Raw genomic sequence first — 14,995 nt, 5'->3', positions numbered from 1 at the left:
ATCAACAGCCTCAAAGTTCACATTCAGAAATTTACATTGCATATAGTGCTTCATAGATAGTATAATCGATAAGAGGAAGAATCAAGAATATTATTTTTTCAAATAATTTAATTACTAATGAAAAAACACTACAGATTATGTTCTTACCTTTCCTACCAACCGAGCAAACATTTCGTTCTGGTCCTCAGCAGTACTTAATTTCTCACGTTGGAACTGTGAAACAAGAAAAACATATTTAGCAAAACATCAATGACCAACACGTACGACATAAGAATACACAGAAGTAATGTATAATACTTAATGTACACTACATTATAAAGTGCTACAATCTCGAGTGATTAAGTTGAAGGCTCCTTTCTCAAAATGTACTTATTTCGAATGTAAAATCACATTATATATATATATGAAAAGATCAAACGCTTTCTATCCTTGTCCTCTGATACCACTGTACTAAATACGGGCGTAATACTTCGTCACTTTAAAATCTAAGGTTTATACAAAAAACACACTACCTATGAGTGTGAATACAACCTATTAAAAGGGATTTTTTTTTTTAAGCATCTGTACTTGACACTACATATGTATATTATAGTTACTAGTATCAGCTACTCAAAATTTAATGCATGAAAATATTTTTTGAACATTTCGAATCAACTTGATTAAGAGATTATTATGAATAATGGCACCAAAACTAAAAGACTGATAACAAAAACATGACATGTTCAAAATTTACAACAAACATTCATTTCTACCTTGATTTCCAGAAATCTCACCAACACAATATTGTACAACATCAATGTCAGAGGACAGAGATGTTATTTTCATTTCCTGCAAAATACTCACTTTCGACATGTCCCTTCTTGCTATGAATTCTTCAGTTGTTTACATTTTATCTCAATTTAACTGTAGGTGTTTTTAAAAAAATGACATTTCAGTTTTGTGAAGAAGTCTTCCAAAACGACATTTGATTAATGTAGTAACTTTTGTGAAGGAGAAACGCTAGTGAACGATAAGACCAAGTTTGAGTTACTAACTTTTGAATATGAACGTTTAACCCATTATGCCTATTCCACAGTATCATTAATAAGATGGTCAATGTTGTTCAAACTGAAGTTGTTTGGCAATTTGTTATCACCTGCCTTAGACTCTCTCTCTCTCTCTCTCTCTCTCTCTCTCTCTATATATATATATATATATATATATATATATATATATATATATATATATATATATATATATGATAACTTTTTGATCAAAACATATTAACATTATATGAACTGTACTCTACTTATTATTGCGTACATTACACATCTCTCTCTGTCAAAAAAGGGCCGTTTTGTTTCAACATGGAAAATGCAACACTGGCGAAGCTATGCGTACGGGAGAGCATGCTCTAATGCTCTAGTATTCTATGCCTACAACACAGAGATTAATTATCAGTATGGGGTTGCGAGTAGCAGTAAGCTGAAATGACTGTCATCATAGAAAATCCCGCCAAATGGGAGGTGAGGTCTGTGATTTGATTTCTAAAGTAGAATGCAGCTGATATCACAGCAAATGTGTATTGCTGTGTTATCTGTGATGTCCACCCAAAACTGGCAAAGAGGAATGTTAGGATCTGGAATTATTTTGATTCATGACAAACACTGTTGAGACAATTCAAAAATTCCGATAGAAACTTTTTAATCATCCCTCATATATCTTAATTTTGTCTCTAGTGGGTTTTTTTTCTTTCTTATTTGTTTCTTCACCTAAAATGATGTCTTGCTTCGCAATTTTTAATAACAATGAAGTTTTCAAGACATCAGTTCTTGACTGGCTGAAGTCTCAAGCAGCAGATTTCTACACAGAGCGTCTACGAAAGCTTGCCACTTGAAGCTCCATGATGATTATGCTGGAAAATAGTCAAGGTATGTATTTTTTAGAATCAATAATAATTTTTTTCCTATTTTCTTTGCAACAACTAAATGGCTCTTTTATATATATATATATATATATATATATATATATATATATATATATATATATACAGGGTGTCCCATAAGTCCGTTTACATAGGTCATCTCGGTAACTATTGAAGATACGAAAAAATGATGAGAGAAATATTATTGGAAAGTATGTGTTTTCAATCTAAAATGTTGGAATTTTCCGAATTGGACCAACCCTTTGGGCTCTTCACTGGTATAGCGCCCAATGGTAAAGAAAAATGCTACGTTGCCATATCTTTGTTGGACAACAATGAAGAAAAGAGTGTGTACTTTGAAGTATTCTGAACCAAGGAGAATAGAAGAGGCGACCGCAATTTAGGATATGAAGAAGGATCACACGCGATGTCAATCCAAGGCAGTGACGTTACCATCAGAGGGGGGGGGGGGGGGGGCAGGTACGAAAAAGAAAGTGAATTGAATTTAGTTTTTTTCTAATTTTATTCAATTGCACTCTTGTCTTGTATCGTTGACATCACTTAGTCATTAGTATCAGTTTGCCGTGAATAAATTCAACTTTTTTTTTTTTCGTACCTGCCCCTCCCTTCTGATGGTGACGCCACTGCCTTGTGTTGAAGTCGCGTCTGATCCTTCTTCATATCCTTCATTGTGGTCGTCCCTTCTATTTTCTCTGGTCCACGATACTTCAAAGTACACACTCTTTCCTTCATTGTTGTTCAACAAAGATATGACAACGTTGCATTTTTCTTTACCATTGGGCGCTATACCAGTGTAGAACCCAAACGGTTGGTCCGATTCGGAAAATTCCAACCTTTTAGATTGAAAACACATATTTTCTGACAACATTACTCTCTTATCATTTTTTCGTACCTTCAATAGTTACCGAGATGGCCTATGTAAACGGACTTATAGGACACCATATATATGAAAATGAAATGAAATCTTTGAGTTTTACGTCCCACGGTTATGCCGGTTAGGCTAAAGGAGACGGTGATGATGAGAGATGAGTTAAATGGTGGAATGAAGAAAGTGGGAGGAAACGGGAGAACCCCGAGAAAACCCACGAGCACGGTGTTTGTCCACCACAAAGTTCACTTGGCGGGGGCTGGGATCGAACCCGGGACCCCAAGGACCAGAGGTGAACGCTCTACCACTGAGCCACCGCGCCCCCCTTGACACCATATATATATATATATATACAGGGTGTTTCAGATAAAACGTCCAGTGCTTATAAATCCGAAACGGCTGAGAATAAAAAGATGAAACAAAAACTGAGATAGGAAAATGTCATAGGGCACATCACATGCTGTTGTTGTGGAGACCCCCAGGGCCCTCCTTCAAGGGGGCCCAGGGGCCAACTTCAAATTTTCAAATGGGAACATGTATTGAATCATACCTCATTCAATAGTCCCTGAAATACGAAACAACTTTTGTAGGAAACAATTTTCGATTTGGGCCACCGTTTTCAAAATGGCCGCAAAAAGTGGGTCCTGTATCAGATAAAACGTCCAGTGATTATAGGCCTAAATCAGAAACGACTGAGAATAGAGAGATGAAACAAAAACTGAGATAGAAGCGATGATAAAGCATATCAAGTGGTGTTGTTGTGGTGACCCTCAGGAAACTCAGTGAAGGGGGCCCAGGTGCCAACTTCAAACTGATACAGGACTTTTTGCGGCAATTTTGAAAACGGTGCCCCAAATCGAAAATTGTTTCCTACAAAAGTTGTTTCGTATTTCAGGGACTATTGAATGAGGTATGATTCAATACATGTTCCCATTTGAAAATTTGAAGTTGGCCCCTGGGCCCCCTTGAAGGAGGGCCCTGTGGGTCACCACGACAACACCATGTGATTCGCCCTATGACATTTTCCTATCTCAGTTTTTGTTTCATCTCTTTATTCTCAGCCATTTCGGATTTATAAGCACTGGACGTTTTGTCTGATATAGGACCCACTTTTTGCGGCCATTTAAAAACGGTGGCCCAAATCGAAAATTGTTTCCTACAAAAGTTGTTTCGTTTTTCAAGTACTATTGAATGAGGTATGATTCAATACATGTTCCTATTTGAAAATTTGAAGTTGGCCCCTGGCCCCCCTTGAAGGAGGGCCCTGGGGGTCACCACAACAACACCATGTGATGCGCCCTATGACATTTTCCTATCTCAGTTTTTGTTTCATCTTTTTATTCTCAGTCGTTTCGGATTTATAAGCACTGGACGTTTTATCTGAAACACCCTGACAACATTACTCTCTTATCATTTTTTCGTATCTTCAATAGTTACCGAGATGGCCTATGTAAACGGACTTATGGGACACCATATATATATATATATATATATATATATATATATATATATATATCGGACGTCATATATTCAGAAAGTTGCACGAGGCGCAAAATATAGGAAATTACTATGACTAAGCTTGTACCTATTAGGAAAGGATAAGAGATGAATGCATTTCAAAGCTAGCAGCTGTCATAGTGCTGTCTCAACATATCTTTTAGCATACTGCACTATATCGTTGTCGCTGCCTTAAAATATTTTTATCAACAAGTAAAGTTTGCAGACAATTACACGAAGGAAAGTTGTATAGAATATAGATCAACATTAACGAAACAAGTGAACTGGACTCACAATCAGTAGCAACCTGCGCGAGTTGTAGTGTCTCCCTAGTAAGATCCTATTTTCACTGAACAGTGATTTTTAACGATACTAATCCACCGAAAAGTAAAGATACTAATACCGGTTGCATAGGCTGGCATCTTTGACGTTTTTCTGCAACCATAGGATTAATCATTTGTTGATATTCATACGTGTGAAATATTATTTTCTCTGTCAAAGTGTTCCACGTGTCCCTCATACATGAAGTGCTCAATTCGTTACAAGTAAAATTTGTGTACCAGTATTCGATAATTTTCTTAGCATTCTATTGCTTGATATTCATATATAAATATGGAGCTCGACCTGACATTCATCCGTTACCATTATGTCCTTTAATAATTTCTTCTTCCAATTATACTTCTTTCTCTCGTTATCTGATGACAGAGAAAATAAGCAACAGAGCTCGTAGTTGACTTTTATTTGTGTTTGTGTTATATCCGAATTCTGGTAATTAATTTATGTACATAGTATTTACATGTCGTTAGAAATAAAGGAATTCCGAAACCTACATGGAAAAACAAATTACCTACCAGAAATTAGGCAACAACAATGAATTACCAACATAAGTAAAAGAATGTTTTGTTAAGAATGCTTTTGCTGATACTTCACTGGAAGAAGGAAAGAAGTAAACAGCAAGAAATATTAAAAAGCAAGAGTTTCTAAATAACGTTAGAGCTGGCGCCATGATGAATTCTAGGACTCAACTTTACCGTATCTGTTAAATATTTTTTTGTGAAAATGAATATACTGCATCTCACTCTTCATTAACTAAATAACACCTTAGAGATTATAGGCAAATAGTAAATTACATTAAAATCCCTGGATTCTACATCCCACAAAGACTTGTATGGTGTACATTATTAACGCATCGACTGTCAGACATTATTTCTGGGTTTCTTGCTCGAAGTGTTACATTTAAATAAATAAATAAATAAAATATATAACGTTATCTATATGATTCGTGTAAACTGAACTGTAAATAATAATTACTAATAGACGTAATAGTTTGGGAGAGACGAAAATAATGTTTAGTTCCAGATTCAAGAAAATCAATAAATAAATAAAAACCAAAATATTTAACAATAAAACTGGTTGATTCGGGGCTGCAAAACATTTCTTATTATGTTGTAGTTACATCATCTGCACCAATGGCAAGGCTCATTTAGGGACTATCCTTATAATTAATTTTATAAATAGTAATTAATCTTCTATTTCTAATTGGGACAAGTTTTAGCAGCAAATCATTGCATGCTTCTATTAGCCTTACGCAAACAGACAGCGAAATATCACAAGTACAATGGATAAGTTGTAAGACAGTTTTATGGCATATTCAAAATATTGAAGCCGACTATGAAGTTAACAATGACGGAAGGAAAACGAACTTGTCATTTTATCCTCACGGAATGAATCCCCGCATAGCTTTTGGTGATGTTCTCAAGATTATAGAATAGTAAAATCCAAAAAGATTAGAATAGCATGTCCATTTGTAGTTCTTATTCTTATCGACCATGTTAAGCCATTGTACTTTGGACAAATTTCTATTTTTTCATTAGAGATGAGAAAGTGATTAAAATAATGCATACAGAGGTTAAACAGAATTTAAAACATAAAAATTAGAGTACTGGATATAAAATACAGGAAATTGTTACAACCTCTGTAAGCATTTCGTGGTATCAATATAAAATCAATGATTGGAGTTAGCAATTTAAACTAACCTGTTAATATCGTTACTAGCCAACAACCATTGCTTTCTTCTTCCTATCCATATACAGTCCACATTCCAAATTTAACTGACAGAGGTTTACTGCTCTGATTACAAAGCTTCTCTATTTGTCGTTCCAAACACGTCTTCTATAAATTTTTGCATCCTTAATGTTCAAATGTTTTGATAAGCCTTACACAAGACTTTTATCTATTTATTATATCTATTGTATGTTCCTTCAATCTAACCAGAAAAATCATTTTTATATTATTATTATTATTATTATTATTATTATTATTATTATTATTATTATTCTGCCTTTTGGCAGGTCCTGGGGCTAATGAGGTTTTTTCTTCTTCTTTTTTTCCCCTTTCTTCTTAATTTTCAGTTTGGGTCTGGAAATGTTTTTTTCCTTTTTCTATTATCCATGAACGAATTAACATGGGTATAATTCCTTTATATACTTCATCACTTATATTGATTCAACGATTTTACATTTTTCGCTTTTCAACGATTTCACAGCTTTCACATTTCGTTAAATGCTATTTAGTATTTCTTACATTTACGTTGTAATAATTAAAAACTCCTTCAATGTGTAATTCTCGGGAAGTTAAACATATCTATCCTAAATGTTTTTAAAACTTTTTTTTTTTTAATTTTTCTTACAGATTAAGATATTTATTGTTCAAAAATGACGTCAGTGTCCTCTCATTCTCTTACTATAAGCACCCATTTTATCCATCTCGAGCTGTTAGCGTACGGTTCTTTGGCATGGGAAACCCGGGTTCGAATCCCGGCGGAAGTTCATGAGGTTTGGGTTCCACGTTAATCAGTAGATCCACGTCTCATATAACCTTGCTGCTGAAAGGGACGCTAAACTAAACTCAACTCAACTCAACTCGATCTTAAGTAAGTAAGAAATCTCGTCCTTTAAATACAACCCATCAAAAACACATACGAGCTCGACGAAAAAGAAAAAGAATCAAGCCTTTATCTTTATCTACCAACAAAGAATGTACTGTGTACCTTGATGATTTACTTTGTTCTCTGAGTAAATTAACAATCTAAAGTGTTACTTCATTCTTCTTCTACTCCCATCCTGATCCTAGAATGCACTGAATTAAAGAAACTGTAGCTATGTGTCTTCATTAAACAGGACAAATACATTATCCACATATCTACAGTACTGTACATATTTCATTGTGTTCTGATTTATAGTTCTGCTTATGATGATAAAAGACACAGCTGGATAAAATTGGAGGAAGGAGATGACCCCTGACCAACCACTCTATCTGTTAGTATATCTGGTTTTCGAACTAGAGATAATTATAAACACAAAAACACTTACATTGTGAACACAACTTCATTAAGTCTGTAATTAAACTTACTTCAAATTGAGACTTAGCATTTTCTGAGAAATGTGTCAACACTTGTTAAGGATAATTTATCATGCACTAAGACCTTGCCGTTTAAATTGGATTCTATTGTTGTTCGACACAAATAGATTTTTGCTGCTTATAAAAACACACGATTATAAAATAATGTGCACCTACCATTTCTGAAAGGGAATACTTGTCATCGTCAGGAAAGTACCGCACCCTTTTGCCACCTTCGTGAGTCTGAACTTTCTCTTTTCTCCTCTTTCCACCTGACGACTGTCCCTGATTAAATGATTCCACTGGTCTTGTCATTCCTCTGCTATCAGTGTGGGTAAGAAGAACAACCTCTTCCGTCTTCCCTTCATTCTCTTTCTGTTTCTTGGCATTGTGTTCTTCTCTCGCTTTGCGCGCATTCTCGAGCTTCTGCTTCAATTCTTTAGCCAAACTCTGAAAATAATTTTTCTTTACTTCTAAAATTTAACAGATGTACATACAAAAGTTCTCCAGTTTAGTTTATAAAAAGCTAATACAGGTTCCCGACTTAAAGAATATGACTTTCGTGTCCGTGATATCGAGTTAGATTCCCAGTGGAGGCCCATTTTCCATAAGCTTACACGGTATAACTGTATGACATACAATGAATAATTAATAATAATAATAAAACGGAAAAAAGTAATATAACCTAATGTAGATAAAAGTCAATTAAGTAGACTTTGTCAACGCTGTTAAAACTGTCAAGCTCTCTCTCTATTTAAAACAAATCAAAAAGAAGCTGGGAACAGTCTTAAAATTACATTTTAGCTTAATGTAGCTAAAGTTATTGGTTAAAAACAATTACTTAGATCTCACAAATGTTCACTTGCTTATACACTAAGTTTAAATTTATACACTTAAAGCATCTGTCAATGTTTTTAAGATTTCATATATTCAATATAAAGGAACTAAAATCGTGCTATTCCTTATGATATGATTTAGTACTTAAAAACCTACGTTTCGTAAACAGTATTCATTGATTTATACATTATCTAGTATCTTCTGCATGTATATTTTGCAAAACCTTTTCTTCTACTCGTAAGACACTCCAAACTCCAGTAATCATTCCAATATTAATAGCTATCTGAATAGTAGCTCATTTCCATTTAAAACATAGCAGTCAAATAAAACATTTTTGGACAGATTCTATCTTCTTTGTCAAAGTTTTAGAAACACTGTTTCAAATTACCAACGCAAATTCTAGTTTTGGTCTTACAAATAATTTATATAAATATACATATGTTTTCTCTTTTTGAAATACAGGTCACTGTTTACAAATAAAACCTACTGGTATTCTTGTACAATAGAATTTATGTGGTAACAAAACTTTCACTATCAAATGTAATATCTAGATTTTTAATAATATTTATTTTCTCTATCTGTACACCAGTGACCACGCATTTACTGACACAATACTGCGTTTTGTTTGTGCATGTCAAAAATGTTGTTTTCTTGCCATTAATCTTTAGTAAATTGTTTTCTACAACACGTATTTACTACATCAAAATCTTGTAGTAGCTAATTATCATGTCATGTAGTATGTACTCATTGTTAATAATAATAATAATAATAAAATCACTAAAACAACGTGAAAATAAATATTCCTTTTTCATGTTTTTTGGTAAAGTCTATGCATTTTTATGATATACAGTAATGAATAATTTTGATAGTTTGAAATTGTAAAACCAAAGTAATGTGAACGAAATGTTCAAAACTAATAACGAATTTTAACCCGTAACGTATTGTGACGGGTAAAAATGTTTGTTGGGTAGGAAACAGAAATGTTATATTTTGTATTTTCCGCAATTAGATTTTGACGCCCTTTCCATAATATTTAAACCGTTCATATCAATAACGAATACACTGTAACTTTATTCTCAATTTTAATTAATAATAACTTTCCAAGTAGAACATGTATTTATTGTTGTTTTCTTTTTCTTTTTTTAAAAAAATGCACTTTACTATATCATTAAAGAGAAGGGAGGGAGTTCTTATTTCGTTTTAAAAGTTCGAATCCCTGGCGTGAGACAAACATCGTGTGCGTAGGTTTCGTCGGGGTCCTCCTGTTTCCTCACACTTTCTTCAATCCATCATTATTGTCCATCTCATCATCACGTCTCCCTTAGCCTCAGACACTTTTGGCTTCATTGATGTTTGGGCCTCGCCTACCATTCGAACTCAAAATCAAATCAAACAATTCAAAATCCAGTACTAAATTCGTATAAAACAATAGAATTCTACATGTCGTGATAAAAATGTTATACACTCTATAATAAATTTGAAATTGACATGAATTTCAATCAATCTGTAACTTGTTAGTATTACCGCTTAAACTATCCTACTGACTGCTGTGAAGCGAACATTTTGACTTGATTAGTAATCGAAAGCACATAAGACATTTAAAAATAATATCTTGATACTGGAATGCTCAAAAAAAAAAAAAAGTTGTTACTGTTGGTATTTCAAAAATTACGGTTTTCATCATCCGAGCCAGTGGATAGGTGACTTAAAGCTGATTTCTTTTTTGCATATTTGACGAAAAAGTATTCTTGATCATAATTCGATAATAGAACTGAAAGGACATTAAAAAAGTGTTTTTGAACCCTACAAAACACTTTTTACCAAATTGTGATCAAGTACTTTTCTTCTTCAGTAATATAAAGAAGAAACCAGCTGTAAGGTCTCGTGTCCTCAGTGGCCCGGGTTATAAATAGTTTCCCAAAAATCGACAGTGAAGGAAAACAGAATATTAAATAGAATACTTATAAATTAATACATCAAGTCTCGGAAAAATTTGAAGTATTTGTTCTGAAAAACAAGAGACATGCGAGTTAACACATAGTTCTTTGCAAGGTCTCCCTCTTTTGCTGGGAATGGCCTTTGGTAACGCCTTCAGTTTTAGGATAGGAGCCGTCACTGATGAATGGTATGTCTGGAGTTTAAATGGTGAAAGCTATAAACCAGAACTTAATCCGCTAATCTAAGTAATTAGACCAAATATAATTTACAAAGAGTGAAAAAGTGACTGACTGGACCGGGTCTTGGGTTCGCGTTCCGGTTAAAAATCAGTTGTTTTTTCTTTCATTGATATATATATAAATGAAATTACAACCATCATAGGCGCTCAATATATGGATACAGGGATTGTCCAAGCACAGCAGTGGTCTGTGGTACAACCCACGTGTCCGAGTGGAAAGCACCAACCTCGAGAGTGGGAGAGTGAGTGGCCGTTCTGGGAAGCATACTGGTTAACGCATCGGCACGATATGCTGGAGATCCCGGGTTCGAGTCACGGTTCAGTAAGTCACTTTTTCACTCTTTGTACGTTATAGAATTCACATCTTCGGAGGATTTGGTATGTGTTAAAAATAGGTTGTTTTCTCTTTCATCGATATGTATAGACCAAATATGTATTTTATTTGCATAGCAGAACTTCAGTATTATCATGTGTACAACCCAGTGAAATTATAAACAACCTGACTTCAAGAGACTAAACTCTCATAAACAATATATATATATATATAGGGCAAAACTATGATAAGAGTGATCAAAACTTAAAATCAACAATCATTAGTAACAAAACGTAACTTACCTCATTGCCAAGAATTTCCGCTTTAACGAGTTTTGCACCTAACTCATTCATCTCTTTATCAGAAAGAAGCGTCACTTCTTGTTTTCCATGTTCGACACTATCGCTACTACTGCTGCTACTACTACTACTTCTTCTTTTACGTGTTTCTGTTACTTGTTTATCTGTATTCACGGTTTCGCTTTTACTAGTAGAACTAACGAACTCCTTCTTCCTCCAATTTTTCTGCTCACCACTTCTTATGTAACGACTTGAAGTCTCTCTTCTATCATCATCATCAACAGGTCTCTGAAACTTCGACGATGAAGATGATGAATGTTTATGATCATTATAACTATCACGATCACTATATCTCGAGCTATGAAATTGTCTACTTCTATCTCTTTCATCCTTACTACTACTTCGGGAGTCGTCACTTCTGCGCTCGCTCCATTTATCATACGGCTTCTGCTCGTCACTTCTGTTGCGAGAACTCCCAGGTTTTTGAAATCTATCGTAGTTCCTTGATCTGTACCTTTCATCACTTCTGTTCTTACTTCGCCCCTCAGCTTCTTCAATCAAACTCTGAAGTTTATCAAGAGACTGAAAAAAAAGTGTCAAACAGTACATTTCAATTTCTACATAAAATTAAAATAACCCACTATAATTACCTTAAAACAGGTCCCGGAAATGTTCAATTATTTATATCTAAAAAATATCCAAAATATAATACATATACTGCATATATATCACTGTTTTATTCGAGTTTGGCACTAAGAAAAATAAAAAAAATATATGTATTCAATAACTAGATTATAAGTGCAAACATTAAGTCGTGAGCTAAAATTCTGATTGCACCATACAATACGTGAGCGGAAGGATACTGCGTGCGTAAATTTTCTCGGTGTACTTTTGTACCCTTCTTGACTATTACGCAACTTATTCCACAATAACTTTGGAGTTTAAAGTGCATAAGAAAATTTAATAAAATACTATACACGTACTTTCATTGTTGAAAAGTAAAAACTAAATAAAATAAAATAAATTTAATAAATTAAGGAAATATGTAATTTATAAAAATCCAGTTCATCTACAGATGCGAAATTACTGGGTTATTTAAACACAACAGGAGTTGTAGTACAGTCCATGTGGTCGGAGTGGCTGAGCACCGACATTAAGAATGTATGGTTGTTCAAGAAGTGGACTGGGTAGTACAATAGTTAACGTAGTCAAAATAATTGGATAGGGTTTGAATCCCGTTTCAGTCGGGCAATTTTTCATTCTTTGTATAACATAAAAACAGTTTGCTACAAAACACAAATTTCACAAACAGGAAGGCATATTCTTATTATTTCTTTTTATACTTATGGGGTACACAAAGTTCCCTGCCGTTTCTCAGCTATAATTCAATCTGGTGGACAGTAAAAGGTTGGCAGCTAATAAAAACTAGAAAAAAGCTCGAACTCAACAAAGATTATCTGATTGTTGTGATTAGCCGTAATACAGGATATTTAAATAATTATCTGTATAATATATGTACTAACCAATATTTGTTTATTGTAGAAGTGTTTAACTCAATACCTTTGGACTTAAGCTATTCCACACAGAATTGATTACAGGAAAATAAACGATGACACAGATTTCATTTTTATTTTCTAAATTCAAGAGATTAGAAGATGAACTTACACCCCATCGTTCAGCTGCTACTGCCTCTAAACTTCGTCCTTCTTCTTCTGCTTGTTCTTTGGCTCGACGAAGAGCCCTCCGTAACCAATCCGCACCTTTATCACCAACAGCTCTCGTTGGCAAGGATAATTCTTTTTCTTCATGGTTCTCTTCTGGTAAGCCAGTTCCACCATCTTTCCAATACGGATTCAGTTCTCGGTCAGTTTGACCTGGCTGTTAATGAATATATATTCATAAAACATTAAAAATTTTATCATATAGACGAAATATTACAACTCACACATACTAACAAAAGATGCTTTACTGATTAATAATACTTTTTTTCAAAGATTATGTGTGCAATGTGAAAGAAAAATATAGGGGACGATTTTATTTCATTTACCTTAGAAATGGTCACTTTATTCTGATAATTTAATCTCCTCTATGAGATAATGGCGGGGTAGGCACCACTGATCCTACTACTACCTAATACATTTACTCATATTACCCGCTTATCATCAGTCAACAACTCTCAATCTACTATTGGGTGAAACTCTCTCCAAATATTCTGTACAATTATCTATGTTAGGCAATTCTCTTTCAAGGTTACTCTGCAGTGCTTATTGATTTCGTCACACTACCTTGTGTAAGGACGTTTCCTAGGTCATTTCTTGTATTTTTGTATCAAGACAATAATTGCATTTGTCCATCAATAATCATTTCTTCTTGCAGTATGTTCAACCTACTATCAATCTAGTGGCTTTACTTTCATGATAATATCCGTCACTCTTATCATCTTCCTGATTCAAGTGATTCTTTGCCTACTTTTGCAGGTGATCCCTATTATACATCTCTCCATGCCTCATTATGTAGTCTGCAGACGGTGAATATCTGATTTTGTTAGTGTCCTTGATTCTGATCTACATGTCATAACAGGAAGAACAGACTTTTAACTTTTTGATATGAAGCTGTTCCTTATGAATCATCCTTTTTTTTTATTTACGGTTTTATTTTTTGCGTAGCCCAATTTTCGAAACAAATTAAAATTTGAAATGTAATTTATAATTTCTGCATCGAATTTTCGGGGCAACGTAAATGGAAAATATTATTTACTTATTTTACTTACACAGACATGAAATGATAGAAGTAAACTATTTTTGAATGTAACAACAAAAAAGTACTACCTTTTTTCATTCTACAAATTGCTTAAGATGGTACTAGTTTTGAAAGCTTCCATATGGTGCTGGTGCTGAACATGTAACGCCGTCAAAAACCACTCCCACGTGAACTGAATAACTTAATTTCACACAAGTGTTGATTTCCTAACATATATAATGTTCCCCGGATCCAGTTTGTTTCTCATTTTTATAGAAGTTGTAACTGAACACAATCTTTCTTTCGCCATTTCAATTGAACAAAAGAAGACGTAGCAAAAGAATATTTCTGGGCCAATGCTATGAAATAATTATATTGACGTCATTTATGAACTCACATGAGTGCAATGTTCTTAGAAATACATTAGTGCAACATTCTTAAAAAGAGTCTGCAGTATTTCACTATTCGTATTTTTTTCCCGTCTTATACAAGTGACCAACTCAAAGAGAAATAATAGTTAATTTGTTCTATATCTACAAGTTTCTGCATATGAGTAATCAAATTGAGGTGGTAACAACTTTAGAAAAACATAAATATTTTTCTCTCTTACAGATACATTTGCTAACGGACATTATAAGACACATATCACATGAAAAACAGCAAGCACTTACTTCTGTATCCTGATGAAATTTGAGAGGGATTACGAATGTAATTCAAAATGGATGCACAATACAAGATTTAGAGTCTCTATACGTAAATATTAAGATTAACAGTTTATATTTACTATAAAGTAAAGATCTACATGAAAAAGTACGCTCTTTCACAATAAGAATATTTTTCTTCACGTACCTTGCGCAAATGTAGTTTTATTTACCAAAGGAAAAATATCTTATTATACATATTTCGTATTGCGTAAACAATACGAAAACTTTAACGTAGTAAA

At 33.8% G+C, this 14,995-nt stretch overlaps 1 protein-coding gene across 6 annotated transcripts in view; it reads right to left on the bottom strand.

Moving 5' to 3' along the window:
• Positions 1 to 14,995, bottom strand: part of LOC145695137 (CWF19-like protein 2) — a 90,471-nt gene that overhangs the window by 56,869 nt on the left and 18,607 nt on the right. For all 6 annotated transcript variants that reach the window (XM_081772065.1, XM_081772066.1, XM_081772069.1 and 3 more), the window contains exons 5-8: positions 12,979 to 13,191; positions 11,317 to 11,895; positions 7,866 to 8,138; positions 148 to 213 (exon numbers count right to left, since the gene is read on the bottom strand). In XM_081772065.1, coding sequence (XP_081628191.1) covers positions 148 to 213; positions 7,866 to 8,138; positions 11,317 to 11,895; positions 12,979 to 13,191 — 1,131 coding nt within the window. The remainder of the gene's footprint in view (positions 1 to 147; positions 214 to 7,865; positions 8,139 to 11,316; positions 11,896 to 12,978; positions 13,192 to 14,995) is intronic.

The sequence above is a fragment of the Thermobia domestica genome, chromosome 9 (assembly GCF_964235325.1).
Source record: "Thermobia domestica chromosome 9, izTheDome1.hap1.1, whole genome shotgun sequence".
Classification (NCBI taxonomy): Eukaryota; Metazoa; Arthropoda; class Insecta; order Zygentoma; family Lepismatidae; genus Thermobia; species Thermobia domestica.
Note: the sequence above shows the minus strand (reverse complement) of the source record. Positions and strands in the feature narration are given on the sequence as shown.